Source organism: Pelecanus crispus, chromosome 3 (genome assembly GCF_030463565.1).
Source record: "Pelecanus crispus isolate bPelCri1 chromosome 3, bPelCri1.pri, whole genome shotgun sequence".
Taxonomy (NCBI): domain Eukaryota; kingdom Metazoa; phylum Chordata; class Aves; order Pelecaniformes; family Pelecanidae; genus Pelecanus; species Pelecanus crispus.
The window spans coordinates 37,357,481-37,383,648 of NC_134645.1; the positions used below are offsets into that span (position 1 = coordinate 37,357,481).

At 39.7% G+C, this 26,168-nt stretch overlaps 1 protein-coding gene across 3 annotated transcripts; it reads right to left on the reverse strand.

Annotated features, from left to right (window-relative positions):
* Positions 1-1,461: 1,461 nt before the first annotated feature.
* Positions 1,462-25,794, reverse strand: RCOR3 (REST corepressor 3). 3 transcript variants are annotated; one of them, XM_075707392.1, is made up of 12 exons: positions 25,653-25,794; positions 25,013-25,069; positions 19,002-19,079; positions 17,354-17,406; positions 15,434-15,595; positions 15,070-15,194; positions 13,477-13,555; positions 10,581-10,799; positions 8,781-8,858; positions 7,927-7,984; positions 2,262-2,503; positions 1,462-1,830 (listed from the first exon to the last, which is right to left on the reverse strand). In XM_075707392.1, exons 1-12 carry the CDS (start codon positions 25,792-25,794, stop codon positions 1,486-1,488), a joined length of 1,638 nt encoding a protein of 545 aa, XP_075563507.1. In that variant the 3' UTR covers positions 1,462-1,485. The 3 variants fall into 3 exon arrangements, with proteins under 3 accessions (XP_075563507.1, XP_075563506.1, XP_075563508.1); XM_075707391.1 differs by having other exon boundaries at positions 13,459-13,555; XM_075707393.1 differs by lacking the exons at positions 2,262-2,503; positions 25,653-25,794 and having other exon boundaries at positions 1,595-1,830; positions 13,459-13,555; positions 25,013-25,061.
* Positions 25,795-26,168: the final 374 nt, after the last annotated feature.

Here is a 26,168-nt window from a genome sequence, read left to right on the forward strand (position 1 = left end):
TTTAAAAGGATTTTCAAACGCCATTTCAGCTATAAGCAAAAATATTTTTCTACAATAGTATGGTAGCCAACATGAATGTTATTACGTAGTCAAGAATGCAGTATTTTTCAATAGTTTGATTCAGATCACGCAGTTTCAAACATGGCTACTCAAATTTGCAGCCTGATTTACTTAGAGGGTAGAGGCATCTACTTTTTATTAAAAAAAAAAAAAATCAAAACCTAAACCCCACCGCCCCCCCCAACCCCTGCTGGGCAAAATCAAGGTTTCAGACATGAACAGTTTAATGAATGCAGTGGAAAGCAAGCCTTTCAATCTCCTAAAATTTGGAAGCAGTAATTAATACCCAAATGCAGATTTACTTAGGAAAACAAAACAAACACCCCCCCACTCCCAACAGCCTCAACCCAGCTAATCAACTGCCAGAAATAGCAGAAATCGGAGAGAATCTTTTAGCAGTAAGACTGGGCCAGCAGCAGGTAACTCCATCGCCACAATATTCTACCACCATCAGCCTCTGTACTTCCCTCATGAATTCTTAGGCAAGGTATCAATGATCTAACATACACAAACTGCAGACAGCCATTCTCAGAGGAATTAAATTCTACTGTACTTAAATTAGAAGAATTAGTGGAATAACAAATTAAATTAATGGTTCTTGCTATATGGTTCCTCTCCTGTCATCCCCCTGGGTGGTGGAAGTTGTTGCCTCTCTCTCCAGCCCAGCCCACAAGAGATAGTGCAGCAGAAAACTGGACTCCTGTTTTCAGTTAACTTCCATGAGTAGAACACGCATGAGATTTACTAAGTTTGGTACAAGAGCTCATTGAGTCTTCAGAATACTCTTTCAGAGGAGTATTTAATAAGACAGTACCATTTTAAACAAGAAAAAGTGTTCTGGGAAAAACATAAAGAGAAGAAACACCTAGATTTTACAAGTGCATGAAATGCTTCTACTGTTATCTAAACAGGGCCAAAAATTCTGAACCGAAGGCCATCATTTTTTTTGCACTAAAAAGTAAAAAAAAAAAAAAATTCACACACACACACAAAAACCCAACGCTACATTTAAGTCTCTTACAACATTATCTATTCCTAGATTTGCCAGACTACCTTCCTGTAGTTAGATGCTTGACTACAAAGAACTGTAATAAAATAAATAGAGTAAAAATCAGTTAAACAAAATCTTGGTGTGTTGAACATTTATTCATTTAAGAAGTTAGCTTCCTTCAACAGTTATTCATATAGAGGAGGGCTGTATTGTAGGCATTGTTCTGCTGTACAAGTCTTCGACATAAAAATATTTTTATACAGGTGGTCATTCACGTGGTTCCGTTTCTAGTTATTAGCTTGCTCCTCTGTAAAACTGGTCTGATACCTGTGAAGGCTTGCTCTTTTCTCCCCTTCATTATTTGGGAAAAAAAAAAAAAGTACATTGATACAATTTTTCAAATGTAGGAGTTAGCATAATTCTGCTTTATTTCTTCAGTGCAGAGTGGACTGGGATTCTGTCTGAATTCCAATAAGCGAGGGTGGCTGCTGGCCGCTAACCGTGGTTAACACTGGCCTTGGGTTTAGACGAGGAGGCATGGAATTAGCTGGGCGGATAAGTGGTGGGGGAGGCTGATTTAGAGTCGGCCTTGGCTGAATAAATCGCGCCTGCTGTTGAAGCGGCGGAGGCTGACGATGGAGAGCAGGAGCAGCAGGAAGCGCTGGACGAAGTAACGGGGGCGGCTGATTTAAAGTTGCCATGGGAGCGGTAGGTGCTGGAGCAGATGCCTGTGCTGGAGGTGAAGGGCCTAAACACTGAGTGGCCGGAGTGCTTTGTGCCTGCACAAAGGACAAAGACAAGACCGCGTGAACAGCCATCCCAGCCAGACCGCGATGCAGTTGGGCTGCCACTGTCCACTACACAGGAAACAGCATTTAAAAAACAAAACCAAAAAACTGAGAAGTTACTGAAAAGAAATCACCAACCAAAACATTATAGACAGAAGAACTAAAAAATATTTATGAAGCAAGAGTCTTCTTTCTAGAACAAGAACTGTATTTTAACAATAAAACAGTAACGTGATCGTCACTATGAAAGGTGCAGTCCTGCTCCCAGCTGGTTAACGACATTGGCTGAAGTTCTATGCAAGCTCATCATCATTCTTTAGAATGCGGTTTGCCACTCCACACCAGTTAACCTTACATTATATCACTAAATAAAATGCTGTTCCTCAACCCATGCTTACTTATTTCTGGTACACAAAACACACCTCATCTTCTTCATCAGTGCTCTTTCCTGATGGCACATTAGAAGTATTTTTTGTGTCCTCCCCTAAAGCAGAAGCATCACCATTAGAAGCCAGGGTTCCTTGTTCCGCTTCCCATTCCTGCAATACCTCCTCTAAGTTAAACCGACGCCTGTAGTTTACAAAGAAGTTCTTCACTTGGCCAACAGTCTTGTTGCCAATTACATCTGCAATAGCTTGAAAATCTTTACCATATTTTCGGACACCTGGAAGGCAAAGTAAATAACATAGCTGTGAAGAATCAGTCAGACACAGCTACGTGTGATGTATTTATAGAGAGAACCTATGGGACCTGCAAACCAAGGACTCACTAATTAGGAGGACTTCTCAATTAGGAGAAGGCCTCAATTTCCATTAAAACAAAGTAATTTTTAATTGCACAGCTATCAACATACAAATCAAGAACTTTATTAAAAGGTTATTACCCACTCTTCTTAAAGATCCTGGCTTACTCACCAAGCCTCCCAGCCTAAAACCACAGAGATCTGGCCTCTGACGAATAAAGTAAATCCTTCGATGTGCTTGCAGTAAGGGCAGAAGCCCAAGACAAGTTCAAGATGGGAGAGGGAGGGTGACCAAGCATATGTATATAGCTGTAAACAGGATATAACACTGGAAATGTCAAGTGGCAAATGTTGACAGCTTCTACAGGTTCCCTCCATGCCAGCTGCACACAGATGTTTCTTTGCCTGCAGTAGCTACTGGACCGAGCACAGGGCAGAACAGGGGGCACAGTTCCTTAAGTCACGATATACTGCTCATTCCTCCACTTGTGACATGCTCTACTAAGGCTACAAAGAGCAACTGGCAAGCATTCACCTGACAGTCTTTTTAAAGCTTTCATTCACCATTTGAGCTGGGTAGGAGAATCTGGGGTTTTGGGACAACCTTGGGGAATGTAAGTAAATATAAGCTATTGGTGTCTGTTTATAAGACAGCCCAGCACAAGCCTCCAGGATCGAATCCTCCAGCAAGAAGCAGCATGACAGAAGATCTTTGCATCATTCCTTTCATTAATTTTCATACTGACATCAGTAGGTCACTTTTGTTTACAAGCACTTCACAAGAAAATGCTGCTTGTCCTTTCCAAAAAATCCCAACATGTGCTTTTTAAATTTCTAAAACTACATTTGCATATAACACACACAAAAAACCCCCCACCCTTGAGCACAGCATTCCATAGTTTTTAACCTGAAATATAATCTAATGTTTATTGATTTTCTCTCAGTTGTATTTAGGGTATGTGTCTAGTTGCTCCTCTTTCCTACTTAAGAAAAAAAATAATCCTCAAACTCTCCAGCATCCTAGAACACAGCTTTTTTTTTTTTTTTTTTTTTTATCTGTACAAAGTAGATTTTTAATCACAAGTGTCCAAAAATTTGGAAACTAGAAGAAATAAAACAGAGTGTTATTCCAGACTCTGTAAACAAAAGACTCATTTTTTGCTCTCAGCTATGCATGAGTGAATTATAATTTGACTCCTTCTGTGAAGCTCCTGATAACTAAACTCATTTGGAACATATTACGGTGCTTAGAGGACAGGCACTCTGTCTCATTACAGGAAGAGAAATTTATGTCTGATTTCATGCCTCACTTCAGAAAGCGAAGCAAAGGATTCAAAAAGTGAGAGTTGTTTCAAATCTGAAGCTATGTTCCTTTTCAACTTAATTGTGAAGAGTATGACCTTCAGCTTGTTCTGCTCTTTTCTACTTTCTTCGTTAATAGGCACTTCTGATGTGGTAATGTACACTCAGTGCAATTTAAGAGAAAAGTTCAGTTCTAGGATAGTAACAATTTCTGTAGCTGAAGCTGATGTTTCAACTGTCAAGAGCCCAGCTACGTTATTTAAGATCTTTTCTGGGGCATACAAAAGAAGCCAACCATCCTGACTGCAAGAACCTTGGAAAGAAAACAAAGGGATCTAGCAGAGTCACGTAGGAGGGCATGTATCTAGGCAAAGAAAAGACAGGGATTTGGCTCTGTGCTTTATCAGTTGTACAAGGTACCAGCTATACTCCTTAAAAGCTGCGTGCGCCCACAGAGCACTCCCTCCAGTGTTTTCATATTCTTTGATTGCCCTACTGTTACTACCCTTACTAATTTATAATGATCATTAAATGTCCACTGCAACATATCTAACATCCGGTACAATTAATCAAGCGAACAAAGTGCCCAGCAGAACAAAGCACATTTTTGTTTGAAACCCAATTCAGACTTTTACTGATTTCAGCCTTTTCTGTTACTATGCTGTCTATACTTCTTCCTTCCCCTTAATCTAAAAAATGACTGAGCCTGTTGGCTAACTTCAACTAACGTTGTAAAAAAATAAAGTCTTAAAGCCTATTTCCAAGCAAACAGCTTGAAAACAGTGTATCTTGCATTGACCGAGAGACCAGCTATAAGAAATATCTAAAGAAAATAAAACTTCCTTAGTTCAGCTACACACAGCACTACTCATTTTGGATCCTTTTCAGAGTGTTATTTAGTACTGCTCTAGCATCACCACAATGACTTCTACACAATGATGTAGTAGAACCCTGTTAAGCTGCATCAGAAACAGGAAGTTCAATACATGTTTATGAAAGCTTTATGCATAAGATGCTGGCATATCTGTAAGAGTTGATGCCCACTCACCATCCCTTTTGAATTGGTGCACATTACTTACACATCCTTATACAAATTCTATGCTAAACACCACCCAAATTATTTCTGAAGTGTTTAATCTGTTATTGAATAGTTTTATTAGGTTGCTGAAAGTGAAGCTCAAAAGATGACTGTATAGCCTCACTTCACATGTACAAATCTCTTTCTCCTGGCTCATTTGAAAGCAGCCCTGATCATGGGAGTCCAAGCTCTTCAAAACTTTGCCCAGTTGCAAAGGTGCACTTGAACAAGTGCGTGCTCACTATTACAATGTTTCATCTTGAACGTCTAACTCAGAGAAACTCATAAATCCAAGTTTGATGCCGCCTGCACTGCTTAACACTGTGCAGCACAGCAAACACCAACAGGCACACAAAACATTAGCCTGGGTCCAAAGCAATATAAGGCAGCACCACATCGAGGCAGAAATAGTTAATGGCAACCTCCAGGTTATGAAAGCTGCAGTTTCACTGTGATGGAATTACGGTGCTCCTGGCAACTACCTTGCATAGAGTTAAATGCGGGTTGTCCCAACTGTTTTCCACTGCAATGCTATGAAAGTCATGCACTGCTTTTCAATTCAAATTTTGTTGTTTTGAATGAGTCTTAAAACATTTTTGCAATTGCAATTTTCATATGGCTGAGATCTTAGTTTGAAAAGATGATCGTGCTCATACATTTCTATACATAAATCAAGTTTGTAACTTAAGAATACCTCAAGTGATGAACTGGCTCATTCAAAGTTGAACAGTAACCTGATAAATTATACTGCAAAAGATCAGCTCAGAGATCATAAGCCTGAGTCCACAACCCCACTGCAGGCAGACACACTGCTTTTAAGATTACACACTCAGCTCTATTTTAAGGTGGGGTTTTTCATTACCTCCTCTTTAGTTACTGCCAATCTCTTGAGATTAGCCCACATATGACAAGAGTTTTTTCATGTTTAGGAAAAACAGTACCAAAATTATATTACTGCAGATTATTTTTATGATTTCCATGGTAGGAATTAATATCTGAACTCAAGTGAACAAATCACAGAAGTGCCACCTACCTGCTTAATGCTTATGATTTCTGTAAAATTATTAAAAGCACATGCCAAAACATATCAATACATTTGATGAAATAAATCTATTTCAAATGTACAAACTAAATGTCCTCATGCTCAAGTCAACTTTCAAGTTCAAGTCTAACACGCATTATTGCAGCTTTTAGTATATCAACCATGGCTACTTTCTTTTAAAAAGAGAGTCAGGGCAAAAGACAGTGTGGCTCCTTCATGCATAAGTCTACTAGCTCAAGCAGTTATTTTGAAAAAAGAGATCAAGGTCCTTAGCCTGAGGGACGGGAGGTTAATGCCTACAGCACTCTTATTCCAGGAGGGAGACTCTTCTTCCGGGCAGTAGGTAAGGGAGGGACAATAAGAATACTTTGTCCCTGGCATCAAGGTGCTCTCCCATCTCCATTTTATACAGTGGCAAAGGAAGGGGACTAAAAAGGAAACAATACATACAAGAAGCACATGTAAATTCAATGGGAACAGGTTTCTTCCAGAAGGCCTGGTTTCTCACCCCACCCTTAAGTATTGAGGCCGACTACCTATATAAAACATGAAACATTCCCTAGAGAAGAGACCAGAAGACTAGAACTCCTCTCCAGGGAGTCATCACCAACCCTCATTCTTTTGCCCATGCTCCAGTTTTATTATTTACCTTGTCGGTCACATAGTGCCATAGCTTAAACAAAAGCTCAGTGCACTCTTACCGCTTCCCAAACAGATGTTTAGTGAGAGAGTCAATAACTAAACTATGAAAATGCAAGATAGTTTGAAACTGTTCATGCTAAAGCAGGCACAATGAACCTGGACTTTCCCCACTCCTCCAGCAAACATTCTACTTACTAGACTACCATATTAAAGATAGGCATCTCCTTCAGTTGCATTTGGGAACAAAATAAAAAAAGTGAGCGTGTTAGCAATATTGAGAGGATGAACTTAGGACAGAAAACGGTTTGGAGATGCAAATCCCAGTCTGAGGCATATAAGTTGAGAGGCATGACTTCAGACACACCATGCTCTTCAGCATTTCCATTCAAACTTCAAAATAAACCTAACTTTAGGTTCAGTCATCTGGCTAATAACTACCACGTATGGCACGCTTGACAACTTCACACTGATATCCTGATCCAACTGAAGGTTTTGTACTAAAATTCAGTCTTTCATTTTAAAGGAGGTGAAGAATACAAAGAAATAAAGCAGATGTGTATAACTGAGCTGATTATATTATCTTAAAAAAGATGATCCATAGAAGTGAGTCAATATATAGTGACTTCAAGAGAGCATTAGGCTCTCCAGACATTTCCCTCGCCTGTTCCTTGATTAGACAGTGCATGTGAAAGCAGGACAAGAGCCAGTTTTCCTTCATATGAATGAAATAACTGCAAATTAGCTGTATCAATAGCCTACTAGAAAACGTTGTTTTTTCTCCAATAAGACTGTTAAATATCCATATCCAGCTTCAGACTCTTAAAAGGCCTCCACTGGGTAGATTATCTGCTCTTTTATTCCCTCATGAACAGAGAAAACTAATGTAAAGCAGTTTTACTTCTGCTTTTTCCTACTTTAAGAATACAGACAGACGTCTTATTAAGTGTTTGCTTCAAATTTTATCACTTCAGTGTTCCACTTCAGAGAAATTCATGTAAGGTGATTTAGAAGATGATTGAAGGGACTTTTTGGTACCACTACAGTTGTTAAACCCAGCTTAGCTTTTCTATTCGAGATTTAATATGGGTAGCTGAAAGACTAGTGTCATGTTGCTTGAATGAATGCTCTAAATATTCTCGCTAGTTTTGCTGTTTTCGCAGTGACTTTCTTGTAAGACCAGATAAAATTTAGCTTTGCGTTAGAGGGAAATACAAACATAAGCCTGAGTACCTCTTCAAATCCTTTGCATCAGATTTCAAGTCGCTACTACTATTAACATACCTTGTACTGCAAGAAGCTGCTCTTCTGTGGTCCAACGGGCATTGATTTTCTGATTAGACTATTAAAATCAGAAAAATGGCACAAAGATCATTAAAATGTTTCAACAGCTCCAAAATATCTGAGCATCAGAATGCGTTTTACTTGCACTACATTTTGAAACACAGGTAAAAATCTCTTGCTTATAAGCCATAAATTTATGGTTTAAGATTGCTTTCATGAACAGGAAGTAGCATTTAAGGATTTGAGCTTAGAACTACACCAATAGTTTTTCCTCTGTTTTATTGCAGTTCTTAGTATCAGCTATATTATAACTTATGCACAAGCTAATGATCTTTATGCAGACAGAATTTGAATTTATAGTTACATTTATCTAAACTATTAGGACTTGGTGTCTGGAGTATTTTGCATTCACATTATGTTTCATATCCAAGCCTTTAAAACAAGCAAACGGAGAACTTCAGTAGTAATAAATCATTCACTTTGGATGCCCAAATGTATATATATAGCCATGTTTTCACACAGAAAATAGAATTTACTGCTAGCAATCTACATTAACTACTTTTAATCAGAAAAACAACCCACATAAATCAGGGCTCAATTTCAGCTCCCTATTGTCATGAACAGACATGACATTTCAGTTTCTCCTGCTTCTTTATTCAGCCAGTTGCCATAAAAAAAGCCTACCACTAATTTCGTGTAAAGAAGCCAGACAGACTCACCCCTGCATGTAATTCAGTGGATCCTGTTTAAGGAGCTGCTGAAATGCAAACACTATGCTGCAGCAAAACACATTTCTGTAGCTTCCCACTAATATAAGTGCAAGGCCACAAGTTCTAATATTTATTCTGATTTACCTCAGGAGGTTTGAATTCTTCAATCCCGCCTTCCATTTTCTGTTTAAGTGCACTGTTTACTTGCTTAGCATTTTGAACCTTGGTCAAAAACAACAAAGTTAATCAGCTCCACAAAGAAAGTTGGTCACTTTACACATATATCTTCACTAGGATTGCCACAAGTGTACCTCCTAAGTTAGAAAGAGAAATATTATGGTTTAAGGCTTCACTATTTTTAACTGTTTTTAAGAAAAAAAAAAAAAAAAACCAAAAACCAAAAAACACAGCACAGTTTACTATGGAGAGAAAAATATTTAAGCCAGTCTTTCAAAGAACAGTTTGTCTGCAGGAATATTAAAACTAGGATATAACAAGCAAGTTTTGATAATGATGCATATGTTCTTGAAGAAGGATGCAGAATATTCTAGACACAAAACTTCATTCTTAGAAATCTAAGTGAGATATACTGTATACATTAACTTCTTCCTTCTCCAAAAAGCATTTTGGGGAGGGGGGGAAAAAAAAAAAAAATTATGAGATGTTTCCAGTTAGTTCCTTCTGACAGACTGCTTTTTATTGACCTTAGATCATCATGATTTCCTTTAAGAGTGATTCTTGAAATTATTTAAAATATTTAAATAAAATATTTTAGTCTATAAAAAGGAGAGAGCTTCCAAATTGTACATATACATATCTAGTAACCATTTAAACCTGACAGTGATGCACATAAGGTAACATATGTAAGAAAATAGTTTTGCATACTATGGTGCACAGCTATTACAAGTGTTCTTTAAGTATGGACACAAAAGCAGACAACTCATGGGAGATTCCAAAGGCTGCATCTCTGAGATCACTGCAAGAAAAAAAGAGAAATACAACCTCAAGGCTGTAACTCACCTACACTTAGGCTAAAGAGTGAAACCCACCTATGCTATTTAGCCCCAGAGTCCTGCTGTGACAGAAAGAAGCATATTTCTCCTGTAAAAGAATACAAGGGAGCAAAAACCCCATGAAACCCTTTATTCACTCCATGATTTTGCAACATGGCAGCTCTTAGCCGTCTATAAGGAGGCAGAAATTCCAGGAGATAAGCCTTGACTTTGTAGCCCCATCGCTCCTAGAAAGCAAGCATGCACATACTGCTGTACACTTAGAAGATGAACAGATTCTGTGTTTCAACTTTGAGTGCCAAAAGTTAACTTCTTCATGCAAAGGATGCAGGCAATTTTCCTCTTGAATGTGAAGACTACAAAGTTTTTCTAAATTTAATAAGAAGTAGAAAGCTCATAAATTCAAACAGAGAAATAACGAGGTCCATGATTTCCCTCCCCCCATACTTTCATGGTATGTGGGGAAGGACATCCAGAAAAACAGCTACAATTTTAAGCATAACAAATCTAACTTCCACTGCTTCATTGACCTTATTCTCACTTGTCACACAAATACTTTTAACAAAGTTAAAAAAAAAAAAAAAACAAACCCAAATCAAACCAAACCTGACTTTGTCTTTCTCCTGTCCCCAGGTCTGTAACATTATTTTCATGCCATACTCCACCCCCCGCCCTTTTTTTTTTTTTTTTTTTTTTTAAAGGAAGTCATCTTGTTTCATGTTATCCACAAGAGCAGATGAACATAAAAAAAGCCCCAAAACTCAAAGAATAGCTAGTCAGCTAGTGTCCAGCATTTCTGGTGATAACTGTGGAACAAAATTAGGAAGACTCACATTAAAGAAGTTTCAGAATCTTCATAGATAATCTTCAAAACCATTACAATCAGAACAATCTGAGATGAAAACAAAACAAGACCAATAACCCATGGTACCTGTCGCTTTAATGAGATTAGTTCCATATCCAGCTGTCTAAGAATTGTGTTGGCTGCATTGGGACTACAGGAAACAGCTATCACATCTTCCTGGGTCAGGTACATGCCTTTTGGTGGACGGCATTTGGAACGCTGAGAATGGTGGCGATGCTGCAAGCTCTGATACTCTCTTCTACCCAGACCTATTTTGCTGGTCTGAACAGGCTGCTCATTATTGCCCTTTAATTTACAAGAAATAAATCATTAAAGAATAACAGTATCTTATACACAATTTTATTAAAGAATAAAGTATCACACAGCATTGTAGTGTCATATTTACGACCAAGAAAACTTAAGCTAACATCCTCCTCTGCATGTAGTATCCAAACTAAGTCTCGCAGATGAACTTATGGAGCATACCAGTCATTTGCTGGATAAGCCTGCATTAGTCTTAGAAAGGCCACTTTTCAAAACCCTTTTTTTAACATGGCTGAAAATACAATAAATGGCATAGAAATCACAGTCTGAATACTGTGAAAGAGGAGGGGGGAAAAAAAAAAAAATCGAAAACCTCTTATGTAAGCAGAAGGTAAAGAATATATATATGTATTACATGTTTAAACCAAGTAATCAGTGAATTTCCACATTTATTTCTGGTCAGATATGAAGAGTTCAAGTGAACACCAGAGGAAAAGAATGCGTGAAAGCCAACCAGGATGAGCAAGAATGAAAGATGACACTTTGTCCTGCTGCAAGCACTCTAACTTGGAAAGCGACAGTGCTGTTTGCTTTGGGAGGGGATTTGAGATTTGGAAGAGAGAGGATGGATTTACTTTTGCAGTCATTATAAAAATCTATGTAATTTAGCAAACTTAAGCCTTTGTTGTCTGCTTTTTTGAAGTGGAAAGTGATAGCAAAGAAAAGATGCAATCTTTTTGATATGTTTGGACACCTAAAAATTTCAGCTTTGTCTTCAGTGAGCATTGCTACACCACAGCTAGTCTGCATGTACGTGACTCCCATAGAGCAACCAGATAGGTTCCCTACAGAACAGGAGCAGAGAAGCAAAAACGACTCCCTGTAAGGATTCTCCAATTCAAAGCAATGCTAAGAACCAGAACAGAGATGGGATTCGGGCTTTTTGCTACTTCAAGCAGCTCCCTACTGCTCCTCCCTGCTGGCATCTATGCCAGAGGAGGTGGTCATCTGATCACAGTGAAGAGAAAACAAATTGCAGCAGCCATTATTATTATGTTCTGCAGCGTTAGTACAGATCAGCAAACAGTATTTTGCTCTACTATGCTTGACCTTCTGCCACATCCTCTTCCCAGCTAATATAACATCTTAATCCAGTCCACAGACTGCATAGATGCAATCTTAAAAACACTTAAGATATTTGCTCTTCCTTGGAAAGTTGACATTTAAAAATTCCAAGGTTAAGTTTACTTCTGGCCCATTTACACTGTTTGTTTTTTGGTTCTGCATTGCTCTTTCAGTACGAGCAGACAGGAACTGCAATTTCAACCTGGATTTAAAGTGAAAATATTCTCTCAAGCTTTTGTCTTGCCAAGCTAGTGTGCTTGTTTTAGTTTTCTCTGGTAACAGAAAGTTTCCGTTGCTCTGTGCATTCAAGTAGCCTACTCAGTTTATGTTTTGCTTAGGAAGTGAAAGCATGCAAATCCTACCAGAAATATTAGATCACAAAAATAGCTCATCAGAAACTGCAAACCTATTTGTCCTGTTCCTAGAAGTCTATGAACACACTACTTGCATTCTGGACTGTGTGTAGTAACTCAAACAGTAACTAAGAAAGTAAATTGAACAAAATAGCCTTTATTTAGAAGTGCCTTAGGCAGCAACTCGAATCAACAGATTGCAAGAACATTGTTACAACAGCAGAATAAAGAGTAAAAGTGTTCATTATTAGACCCTGTGCCATTTCAAGTTCTAAAAAACATACCCTGGCATGTTAAAAAAAAACCCTCAAACCCTTTTACAGAAAGGGGTGATTGTAACTGTCTTTTTTTTTTCCCCTGAGGCAGTTAAAAGTGTTACATTGAAGGTCACTGCAAAGCTGACAATGGAATCTAAACCCATCGGTCTCTTACTCAGTGTCATTTCTGGTAGAACTGCAAAGTTAGTTTAATAATTCTAGATACCACTTCATGGGAATGTTGAAGTTTTGCACTACCTCTCCTCTCCTATTCTCAAGAAGCATGAACTCTACCATTTTAGGAAAATCACAAATGCATTAAGTCAGTCAAGGAAACAATCAAACGTTTACATACTTAACTGTGTTTTTCTAGTCCTGTTCATAAGTAACTTAATGTTTACCAAAAGAATCCCCAAAAAACCCAAAACCTGAACATACCCCAAACACAGCACTCATCCGTAAAGCTAACAGTAAGTGCTCATTAGAGGAGACAAAAATATTTTTCTCTACATTTATTAGTAGAAAGAGTCTCAATAAAGCCACATATTCATTGAAATGCATAACCTCACTGTGGCTTTGAAAGACAAAAAAAGTTGTTCTTGGAAAAATGTAATTTAATTTTAAAATGCAAAGGAAACATTTAGTTTCCAATAACTCACAATCAATAAAACTGTAAACTTATTAACAAGACAGAGGTAGGGGGAATGTTGTTTTACCTGGTAGCGATAGCATACATCTCTTATAAAACTTGAAGATCTCTCAGGAGATAGTGAAGGTAATGAGAGATGCATTTATGTCCACAGAACGGCAAAATATACAATAAAATTTTGTTTCAATCAGAAGTTGTCAAGACCTTGATCACCTAAGCCCCCTGTGAATCCAGCAGGCTGCAAGCTAAACCTCTTTACTACAAGTCATATTCTTCACAGTAACATGTTCACAGAAAACAAACAAACTGACATTCACCGTTAAGCTATCTGTTACCTCCTTTTTGGCTTCTTTTTTGGGATCATAATCACTATCGTTTCCATCCATTGGATGAGCTTCTTCTACGTCGTCATCACTGAGGACAGATCATAAGCAGCTGGTCATTTTATCTATTTTTTTAACCCCAAATATAAACATGTATTGGGTAAGACAGAATTATCTACTCTATCTACTCTAAGTATATCGCATCTCAAAGTTATTTGTAGTTTTCAAAAGATAGCTGTTACAAACATATTCCCTTTATTAAATTCTAATAATTATTATGATAAACAAGCAATCCTAAACTGTAGTTTCAAAATGACTTTGAGCAGTGCTGGTACTGCTGCCAAAAAACTTGCTGTCACCTTTCTCCAATTCAACCACATGAACATTTAACATGGTCAACTATACCAAGGCTAGAAATAACCTTTCATTTGCCATATTAATTTTAACAGATCAATTCTCAAACCACTGCACAAGGTGTATAAATAAACCCTTGCTGAAGTCTGTTGGGGAGCAAAAGGGGACAGTATCAGATGAGACAGGACTGCTTTTTCACTGAAGTGCTCAAGATCTAGCAGTTTGGGGTGGGGTGGGGAATGAAATCTGCTGAATTAAATCAATTAAATCAAAGAGAAAAGGTTGAAAAGATAACAGTTAGTTCAGCTGAGTCCAATCTAGTCATTCACACAATATAATTTCTGCATAAATAATTGTAAAAAAAAACAACAAAAATGTCTAGTTCTTACAAAAAAACCCAAAATACTGTATTAGAAGCAAATTTATTTTCTTCTGTAATTTTTCAGCTATATGGTCACTAAGTAAGCATATGAATTTTAAATTTTAGTTCTTTTCAATAACATATAATTAAATAAACCCTTTTGCTCTAGCTAGGCAGTTTTCTGTAGATGCAAAATCATACTTTCCAATATAAACATAATTATGTTACTTATACTTTCAACATATTAAATCACTTTTAAAAAAGTGCAATTTAATACTCAAATATACTAAGTGCAACATAATTTTAATTTCAAAATAACTAGGGGAAACACCATTCCCTTCTATCCAAGACAATTTAAAACTATTTTGAGCTCAAATTCTCTTTGACTGATAGTTCTAAGTCTCCTAAAATAAGATTTATATTTATATAAAGTTTTATAACAAAACAGTACTTGGGCATTCTAATTGCTACAGCTCTTTACAGTGGTTGATATTTCAGTTTTAATTCCATTCTAGTTCAAAAAAAACCCCACCCAGAAAACCCCCAAATTCAGAAAAACACTCTCCTTCCCCCACAGTAATACAGGGTTAGACTTCTCAAATAAAGCATTATTTCTAAACCACATCCCCAGACTTCAGGTTTTGTAAACCCGTGTTTTTATAGTTATCCATTAAAGCACTCATCTGTGTTATTACAACTCACACCGACTGGAAGGATATCGTTCTTAAAGCACAGATACCAAACCCCTTGCTAAAAGCAGAGACATCACCACAGATGCTCAAACCTAAAAACACGGTTCACGCTGAAATACAATGGCTGGAAATTACTCTGACATCTCTACCTAGAAAGACTTCAGTCTCTAGTTTGCTACTTAAGAATATAAAACTTACCTGTCACCTTGATTATTCCTATTAGCTAGTTTTCGAGCTTGACGATCCATCAAACTTGTCCTAGAGCGAGTTTTTTTCCAAGAATAGTAGTATTTTACAAGGCTTGCAATAGTCTTGTCTGGAAGCTAGAAGAATTCATTAACATATTAACACTTTTAAAAATTAAAATTCCACCCAAGATTATAATTCTGCTCTATACCCAAATATCTTAAATGCATGGATGAGACAGAAAGGAGGGATGTATTTCGTATACATTTTTTAAAAAAGGGGGAGGGGGAGAAAGGCTTTTTTTATTAGAGTGAAAAAGCTATAGGTCCAAGAGACATGATGAAATTAACAGTTACTGATTAAAATATTACTTTACCATTTGCTGGATCCTGTGAAAGCTCTTTCCATGGAAGCTAAATGCTTGCTCAAATAGGACTTTATCTTCAACTGTCCATTCGTCAGGGAAAGGAGTGAAGTTAGGGAGATCCGCAAGGGACTTCTCAATATTGTGTTTATGCCAGAACAACATGCCGAGAGCCTTTGAAAAGAAATTTAGTCAACTTTCTAAAAGGTTGAGACAAGTTAAATAAAAAAAATGCTATTTATTTATTTAAAGTAAAATCTGACTATCAGAACCCCTTCTCAAAACGTATTTACAATTCTATTGGCTATGTAGGCTACAAAATTCTCTTTGGAGACAATATGAAGAGTGGGCACATCTGTACTTTATTAAAGCTATGAAAGCTAGACAATTTAAGGTTGGCATGGCAGCAGTAATTCTGAAGTAGCATGAACTAGGCTGATAGGCTCAAATCTGACCCGCTTTCATTCTTTACAAGCATGTATCACCTACACAGTTCCTTATAGGTCTTCAGGTTTTTCTTACCAGCCCACTCAAAGAAAATAAAAATACTTTTCAGCAGCCAGAGGATCATCCAAAATGAAAGTCTGAAAGTTCAAAGTGAGAGCGGGTCTTTCTACAACTCTCCAATCCACAAATAACAGCACGGCCACTTCTATGTCATGTGCACCTAATAAGAACTGAAATTTAAATATATTTTCTTACATAATTTCATTTCTTGATATTCTTGAAGAATTTTATGTTGATTAGACTTTCTGCCAGAGAATCAATGATAGATTTGATGCCAAGTCTGGCATGGGAATTGGGAAATGTAATCCACTCAGTTACAACCATACAGCGCAGACATGATCACCATTTGTTCACCAGCTTTCCAAACCCCTGATTTCACATCTTCTAATAACCGGGGCAGAGCAAACCTCTTTTCTTGTTAAAATGGCAAGTGATAAGCACCTCTTGCAAAGATAATTTCTATTCCACTGTGAACAGTCTACAAATATTTTGCACCAGAAGTTGTTTTGAAAATTAGTCTTTTTTGTAGACTTATTTTGAGACCCCTCAGTTCCCTCTCCCTCCCCTAACAAAAGCCAAGCTATAAACAAACATCACCAACTGCAGGTATTCTGGACATCGTAACATGGGCAGCATCTTTTTCAGATAGCAGTTGACTAGCAAGTCTTTGCTGTTATGAGCTTCCATCCTCCAAAACTTGATCATACAACTTGTCTCCACTTGTACAGCAAATCTTTTTTTTTGCAACAGGTAATCTCACTTTTACAGAAATCGGTTAATTTATGAAGAAAATTGCAATAGAAATAAGTGCAGACCAGCAAAGTTTTATCCTGTACTTTTTACAGGATGGTGACTAAAGGTTATTTAAAAAAAAAAAAAAAGTGAACTTGCTTGTTACTCTCAAACCTAGAATTTGATTCAGTTTTCCTGCCTCTGGAAAAAACACTCAAAGTTGGTTTGCCTCTTTTTTTTTTTTTTTTTTTTTTTTTACATACGCAAGAAACCTTTCCAGTGCTGTCCCTATGGCAATTAATAGTTCAAAATTGTACCATATTTTAATTCCAATATTAAACACTAAATTTGTAAGCTGCTTTCCCAAGAAATTCTTTAGCTAAATATACACACACAATTGCATGACATGCCCAGTGTATCAAGAAACATACCAAACCTTTTAAAAGTGCACATTACAAGCTGAGCATGTCATGAAAACAAAGAGCTCAATCTTTTGCAGAGAATCCAGACCACAACTGTATGCAGATCCATTTAACTGCAGTGTTTGCTGCCGTGCCTGAAGAGAAACAGCGTTAATTAATGGTGACCAATGGGGAAAAAAAAGAAAAAAAAAAAAAAAAAAAAAAGAGCTGTGCTATACTTTTATATTAAAAAAAATCCTTTAAACGAGCACTCTCATTTCATAGCACTTACCTGTTCCACATTGTATCCATGTTTTTCCTTTGCTATTGCTATATATTCATCCACTGTAACAAAGCAATGTCAAAATTATTCTTTAGTACTTTTAGTTCTGCTATAAGGTGACACAGAATTAGCCGTTCTAACATGGGAAAACAGTCTTCCCATGCTTTAATACACTGCATAGGCCCAGGTCCCCCAGAATGTTAAAAGTATTCATAGCTTTATTAATAATAAATAAGCCCACTGTCTTCAATCCAACATTTAATTTTATAAACTTTTTATACAAGCTAATTCTCAGTGAAAAAGATGCTTGCTTTCACATTTTTACTACAACAAAGACACAGAGGCTTGTCATTTATTTATTTAAATCAGAGACTAGTTAGTTATTGGAAGGCTATGTCTTCTTGAAACCCCCTCCTAAGAACACAGACACACTGGGAGGGTGTGCAGACACCTGGGTTAGTTTTAAATTGAACTACTTCTAATGTTTTTATTCCCAAACATGTTAAAAATTAATGTAAAGAGATCCTAGATCAATGATTATGCATATCCTTGATTATTAATATAGTTTTCACTGTCCAACATTAATTTTAACCATGGCATGAAGTCAGTTTTCAATAGAGAATATGAAAATTCAATAATTAGGTCATCAAATTCACCAATAACATACTTTTAAAATCATATTTGGCCATACTAGAGCCAGCTTTGAGTTGAACACTTTCCATCATTTTTGCAATTAAGTCCTGCTAGTTTTGATCTTCAACAGGTACTTTTTTTATTTTTAAAGAAACAAACTCTTCCTATTCACCTTCTACAGTTCACAATTAAGTGGCAACTAAATGTAGGTGAAAGGAAGCATGATTGGCAAGAGGAAATAATTACATCCTCATTATTCAAACAGACCAGAGATGTCCTTGCCATGAACTGTTGCAGCAAAGAGTTAATTGTAATTTAAAAGGAATTTAAAAAGTGTTTAATAATCATAGTTATACAGTATTTTATTTCTAACTGTTCTGCAGTAGTAGAAGGTATGTTCCCTTGAATGTAGAGGGACACAAATCTCTAACTACTGGTAATAGGTAGAAACTGTCCTGAGGACCAGGTTCTCATGACTGTATCCTCGAAGTTTACTCCCCTACATATGGGAAATTCTACCATAGGAGGCAGGTTTAAACTAGATTAAACAGATAACTGATCACATTTAGTCAGATGACTCCTGTATTTCAGGTCACTTTTGAAGGAAGAAAATGCTCAGTTTTCCCTGAGCATTTCCCCTTGAACTGGGCCTCAACACCTCTTTTCTGAATTTATCCACCACAACTCCTTCTCCTAGAAATTTGGAGCAGCAAGTTCCTCATGTTTAGATGTTTTATTCCTTTATTAATAACTAAAGGTTTCACAGACACTAATGATGATACAACACAGGCAGTGTTATTTGAAACAAAGACGTAACTATAAAATAAGAGAAGGTGATCTTTCCTTTCTCCAGAGTTCTCTAAATAAAAAAAAAAAAAACACCCAAAAAACCAACCAGAAGCTTGGTGTTTAATCTACTAATTTGCATTTTCACTGTGTGTAAAATAAAGAGCAAACGGGCACACCAGAAACAATTATTTAGTTGTACTTAAGCATCCAAATTCCTAAGCAGGGAAGGACTTACACTTGGCATCTGGAATATTATGATATGGAGACCATACAAGCATCCCTCCATTATCTTTATCAGTATATTTTGTGGCACCTGTAAGAAAACAAGTAAGTCTCAGTATTTATAAATACAATCTAGAGAACAACTATTCATGGGACAGTAAGTAAAAGTCAATGATATTAAGAAGTCCAGTCCAACTACTAAGGGGGAAAAAAAAAAAAAAAAAAATCATTAATTCCACATTATTTCCTTAAGACATCAAATGGCTGAATTTGAACACTACTCTTACGAGATTCAGTCATAACTGGATATTAGACAGGATCCTCGTTACCAGAATGGGAACATTAAAGCGCATTGCTAAAGTTGGCATGGATGCAAAATTTAGATGTACTTGTGTTGGAACAGTCTTCCAGAAGTTTTGATTGTCTATCAGTACTCTAACATTTATCACTATCATAGGAATATCAGGATCTACTGTGTTAAGTTAGGCTTCCTTAAAACAAAAAAAAAATATGACATGGGGGTAGAATACAGTCACCATCCCTGATCCTTTCAACAAGGAACTATGCTAATAACTATGCCAGAAACAATCCTGTTAATCTCTCTCTCTCTCCCTCTAGTTTTTATTATCATAGCCGTGTAATTTTGATATTCATAGCCAACCAAATTGTGTAGCTGTAGAAAGTAGTTAGGTGTAAAAGTCATCTTTTTTTTGTTTGGTTGTTTTGGGGGTGGGGTGGGGTGTTTGTTTATGCTTCACCTCCACCTCAAAGTAGCAAGGGAAGCAGTCCAAGTTACCTAACCTATCAGGAGAATAGAGCAATTTTTGCAATACTGATGCAACTTTGTACAACGCACTAAATGATAGAGGCTTTGATTTTTAAAAACATGTTGTAAAAGAAAAGGAAATTCCCCAATACTGGAAAAACATTAACTAATAGGTACTTTTCATTAATATTTTACAAATGTATGCTACTAGCTAAAGCCTCTTACAATCTATTTGTTTACCACAGTTTATCTTGCTAAGACATTGCTCAACAATTGGAGCATTTACACTTGTGTCAGTATGAATTCCTTGAGGAATCACCCTCAGAGGAACTTTCTTTGCATCCTTCTTGGAGAAGGAGATATTTTTTTATTCAGTGAAACAAATAACTTTTCACTCCATTTTAAGCTTCCACACTTTATATTTAGGTTCTATGTCTTGTTGAAGAAAACAAAACAAAACAAATCAATGCTTTGGAAAAGAGAACAACTTAATGCTTTCTAATTACATACTAAGTTTTGTTGCTCTTCCCTCTTCAGTTTGGCAATGTTTTGTATTTGCTATCGTCTTTGCAATCTTTAGATCCATTATGACTGTGAACTTGAAAACCAGCTAATTAGAAAAACTAAAAGAACTCATGTGTCTTCCAAAATGAGATGTGTAAGACAGATAACCTAAATGCACCATAAACTCTGTAACAAGTTAAAAGTATACATACATTCATAAAGCACCAGTTTCAAGGCACAAGCAGTACTAAGCTCTGAAAGGATTTTGGTACATAAGAACAAATTCCTTAATATAACATTCTACTTTAGAACAAAAAGCATGCCATTTTTAGTCATTAGGAATGCAATATTTATTGAAGAGTAATGCAACCATGTTACAGGCACAACATTTCTCCAGTCCACTCAGTTTCTATCACAAGTAAGTGACCGCTACCCTGTACTCCACTCTAGCTAAAAGATGCAAACAGGACCACCAGAGAATGCATCAGAATTTCAGGCTGTGAGCAAGAAATGTCTAAACTTATCATGAGTACACCCTCAGTTTTTCCTTAAAAAACCAACCAAACAAAACCAACAAACAAAAAAAACCCTAACCCAGACACCTGCAGACAAGTGGGTATCATGGATACTATCAGCTATTGAATAGGCAAGTACTAAAGTGAAAAAACTTAAGTTTCAGAGTCCTGTCATCTGCACCTGCAGGAGATCACGTATGCAGTGACACTCCCCTGCTGAGGTGTAACCTTCACGTGACTAACAAGCAGCTCCCACCAGAACACCCCTTTACGAAGCAGCGCTGTTTCTCCAGCAGGAATCAGACAACTGTTTCCTTTCAGGTGGTATCTTCACACTGCCAAAAGGAAAGCAAGGATGAGAAAGGAAGGATGGGATGCATATGGGTTGGTCTGTGCTCGAAGAAAGGTATCCTGTCCTCAACACAGGATGTCCGTAGCTACAATACAGGGATCCCTCCATCTCCACATGCAGGACCTTTATGATCTGCCTTTATGAGAACTGCCTCTTGTCCTTTGTGCCCCAAGTATCCAAGTGAGCAGCGCTCTCCCCCAAAAAGGCTGTGTTGTATCTCAAGGGCAACATGATCTTTACCTGCAAGACCCATTCTTACTATGGACAGTGGCTTGAAATACCAGGCAACATGTTAACCAAAGCATGTTAGAAGAGCAGAGTTGTAAGCCAGTAAGGAAGAGAAAGACCATGACATACATCTCAAATATAACAAGTCTGCCTCTGCCCAAACCCCACATTCAAGCCACTTAGGAAGAGGTTTCTGTACTTCAGCTGCTGTGCTCTGCTGCCAATACCACTTAGAAAATGGGGCTAGCTGTAGATGACCCACAGGCACTCTCCACTGCTTCCGAAATAGAGAAACTGTAGCAGCAAACCGGTACTTTCTAAATTTCAGCTTAGCGTTAGAAGTTAGGTACACGTGGATGATGCTGTTCTGTACACAACTGCAAGCACTGAGAATAAAATGAAAACCTGGAAGCATACAAAACTGAGTAAAGGCATTGTGGGGCAGCATGGCAATTTAAAAGTGTATTGGTTTCCAGCATACAAAGTACCATCATCTGCTTAAGACTAAGCTTTGAGAGTAGGAACAGAAACACAGAAACTAACAGGAGGAAGAACTAAATTTCTAAAATAAAGGACAGGAAATCTTAAAAATAAGTAAGTAAACAAACAAATAAGTAAAAAAAAAATCAGGGACTGTGAGACAGATGGCATGAAATAAATGGAAAATTTTATATACTTCACCACACCATTTAATAATTTCAATTTAAGAGAGCCTGTTTTCATATAGGAAGACCAGAAGGAGAAAAGTTATAAGGATGTACACAGAAATGGATTCCGTAAGTGACCTTAAAAGGTATAAAACATTCTTCTTGACAGCCTCCTCCTCCCCCCCTCCCCCGAGAAGAGGGTAAATGGGAAATAAGTATTTCAGCATTAAGTAAGCAAAATTCATACTAAAGCCTTTGGGAAGTCCAACTCTGAGTAGAATAAAACTTCTCTAGCAGTTATCTCATGTGTGGATGACGCAACAGGATGGTGCATCTCCAGTGATGGCACTCTCCACTACGCTCTCCAAGCGAATGCAAACAGCCCACAAGGTAAGGATACCAGCTTTGTAACATCCTGCTACATCTATGGGTGGGTCAGAAAGTACAAGAAGAAACAATTGCACCTCAAGAACACAAAAGTACTACAGGAAAACCAGCAGGAGGAGACAAAAATCTGGAGTGCAGGAGATGGTTTAACTCAGTAATAGGTAGGGAGATTTAGGATTTCTGTTTAATTAAAACCATCTTTTGCAGTGAGAAAGTTTACCTCATTGCAGTAGTATCTAGTGACAATTAAAAATGCTATTTCCCTTACAGCCCTGTCTGAAGGCTTCCTTGTAAAAAGGGGATGGTGGGGGAAGGGGTAAGAGTATGTTTAAACTAACGTCTCCTAATTGTTGCTTCCAACCACAATCCACTTCTTCCAAGAGACACTGACAGTTGATTCACTTTTTCTTAAAAGATTTCTTATTTTATACATGAACTCAGGTTACAAAAAGTTTACTACCACCACAACTTTAATCATGAATGTTTTGTTCCTCAATGTATCGTCGTAGAGCACTGCTTATGAATATTTTTTCTACACAGGCTAAGTGAGGCCAAAGGACTGGTATTTATTCTACTCATTTTAGTATTTTGTGTGTGTACCAGAGGGCTGACTTTGTATCTTAGACTTCTACCTAGTTTCATCCATCATTGATTCCCTTCTCCCACCTATTTAAGGGGGTTAAAAAACAGCACTCAAAGTTGTCATGGCTTAACCCCAGCCAAAACCAGCACAAAAGTACTGTAAATAAACACACATTCTAACCTATCTGGTAAACCCTCAAAAAAAGGCATTAAAACAATTCTAAAAAGAAATAGCATTAAAGTTAGTTAATTAGAGATAGTGCCTATGTCCATTTATGCAAACTTAGAAGTATGGTGGAGCATCTGTTATATCATTTGCTACAAAAAAAAAAAAAAAAGTAATCAAAGTATAGCTATGATGAAAGCACAGCTTTTTGTCCAGCATTACTTCCATCTTTAAGAAATGATGCCTCAGGACTCATCAGGAAAAAAAAAACAAACCAACCCAACCAAACTAAACAGATAAAAGTGTAAGATCTTGCTAAGATCTCAGAAAACCAATCTGCTAACATGGCAAGTACATACGATACTTTTGTGCTTTATGGACCCTTTTATTTTAATTTTATAAGATTTAGGTATTCCAAAAAGAGTTACTATCTTCTTGCCCTAATAATCAAAATACACACACAAAGAAGAACAATACTATACGTTATGCCTCCTTACACAAGACTTATTCAAGAAAGATTTCCATCATTAAGGAAACTGATAAAGTTGTTATTGGGGAAAGGAGCATCAGTTGAATTCCACCCCCTCAGGAACACTTAGGAGCTCTAACAAGTCTGGTCATAAGAGAGCATAAAATTAGTTCTGTAGTTACAGACACAATTATGCTATTGCATATATAGTTTACAAAACTGAAACCACAGAACCTCAGCTGTCCTACAAGGGGTGAAGAGTTCTTTTAATCAGAAGAAAAACAAACACTATGTGTTTTGCTCATTTAAGTGGCCTGTAGGAAAAACAAGCCCAGGCTGCAGGTTAGAAGCGATCATTTTTATTTATGTTTATTTTTATGTAGGCAATGTAAAAATAAAGGGTGTAAACGGTGAGTCTTATTAACAAAGAGACCTAGACTACATGCTCCTTTCTAGGGGAAAGGCATTCCCTTATGCCAAGATCATGCATCCATTTAATCCCACCCTCTCCCTTTCTTTCCCCCGGCCTTTTCTTTGGCCTGTGGGGACTTGCGCCCATCAAGAGGGGCTCGCTCCAGCTTTAGGAGGCACTATGTGAGAAGCTCTGGCCCAATCCTCTTCCGGTAGGAAATCATCTGACACCAATGGAGCCTGTTTGGAGAACAGGAAAGTAGATAGGCTTCATCTGACCGCTACAGCAAAACTGATAAACGCTCCTACGGTCTCACTGCTCAGTGTAGTAACGCAAGCTAGCATTCTAGCAATTAACTTGCTAAAACCGAGTACCAGGCTATGCAAGCGTATTCCTCGGGGCGGGGCTGGGGGGGGGGGGGTGGGGGTGAGGAAGGCGGAGGAGAGCAGCTCAGCCTGCAAGAGCGGGGCTAGCGAGGCTACTACAGCACACAAAACCGGGGGCAGGAGTTTCCCACCAAGCGCATCTTCCACCCAGCGCCCCCCGCACGCAGCCAGGTCGGCTCCGCTTCCGGCAGGGTGCATCACTTCCCACCCTTGCCCGAGAACATCCATCACCCCTCGTCAAATGTTTTTGAGTCACCTCGTTAATAGATTATGTATCTTACGGTTTAAGTGTGTGTGGGGGAAGGCATCCAGCCTTTTTCTGCCTCACCGCCTCCCGCCGGATACATATAATACGGCTGATAACCAAGGGAAAATTTCTCACCGCGATGCCCCCCCGCCCCGGGTGCAGGGAGAGCAGATGCTGCCCTGCCAGCCTCCCGCCGCCGGCACCGGATCCTCAACACAAAGGCTCAAAAGCAAAATAAATACAACCCCGCGGCCGCCGCCGGGAGAGCGCCGCGCCGAGCTCCCCCCCCCCCCCCAACCCATCCCTCCCGCCTCGGGAACGGCGGCGGCAAAGATGTCAGGTTACAGCCGAAAAGCGATTTACCGGGCTCGAAGTCAGGAATGCGCGCCTGGTATTCCGCTCCGACCCTCATTCCTACATCTGCAACGTAAAGGGGGGAAGAGAAATTAACGCCTTGGGTGTCCCCGGGCGGGCGGGCGGGCGCCGTCCCAGGCTACCGCCGTGTGGCGGGCGGGCTGGCGGACGCGCCGCCCGGGAGCCCCCGCCGCCTCGCCGCGGCCGTGCGGAATAAGCCACCTCCCCCCCGCCACCCCGCCCGCCGCCGCCGCGGATTAAGCCCCGAGGACCGCCGGGGAGGGGGCCAGAGGCGGGAGGGGTGGAAGGGGGAGTTTATTTCAGCGGAACAATGGGGACGGCGGCGGCTCCCGGGAGACACTCCCCATCGTTAAGCACCGCGGGGCCGCCCGGCAGCCGCGGGGCCGCGCCGCGCGTTCCCGCGCCTCCCCCCCCTCCCCGACACACACACACGGGGCCGCGGCCCGGCCCGGCGCAGCGCAGCCGCGCGGCGGCGGCGGCGGAGGAACGGCGGCGGCGGCAGCGACCGCGCCGCCCCGGCACCGGGAAGGGGGAGGCGGCTGGGCTCGGCTCGGCGCCCCTCCCGCCGCCTCCGCCACCCCCCTCCCCCCGCTGGCGGGGCGGCCCGGGGCCGGCCCCAGGCTCGCACCGTGCTCGTCGCCACTGTCACCGCCGCCGCTCTCCGGCTCCGAGTAGTGCCCGTTGGAGGGGCTGCTGCTCTTGGTGCCGTTGGGGGCTGCCCGGCTCTTGCCCCCCAAGAGCTCCGCTCCCTTCTCCATCATGCCCGGCATGTCAGGGCTTAGGGGGGGAGGGGGGAGAGCGGCGGCAGCGCGGGCTGCCGAGGGGGGGAAGTTAATACGGAGCCGCCATGTTGCCCCCTCCCCGCCCCCCCCCGGGCCGCCGCGGCGCCGGCACCTCCTCCCCCCTCACACCGCCCCCCGCCTCCCCGCGCTCCCCCTCCCCCGGTGCCGCGCAGCCCCCGGGAATCCCTCCGCGCCGGCCCGGCCGGATCTAGCCGAGGGGGCGGGGATGCCGGCGGAGCCCCGGGGATGCCGGCGGAGCCCCGGCGACGCGGCGGAAGGATTCCGCCCGCCACGATGTCGGGGCCTCGCCGCGTGCCGCGGGGCTCCCCCGGCGGGCGGGGGCGGAGGGGGGGGAGGGGGAC

Coding starts and splice junctions, on each gene's coding strand:
- RCOR3 (XM_075707391.1), bottom strand. CDS start 25,794: ATGCCGGGCATGATGGAGAAGGGAGCGGAGCTCTTGGGGGGCAAGAGC. Junction 17,407..19,001: donor TAATATTCCAGATGCCAAGT/GTAAGTCCTTCC, acceptor GCTTTGTTACAG/TGGATGAATATATAGCAATA. Junction 15,195..15,433: donor TTCACAGGATCCAGCAAATG/GTAAAGTAATAT, acceptor GAATTCTTCTAG/CTTCCAGACAAGACTATTGC.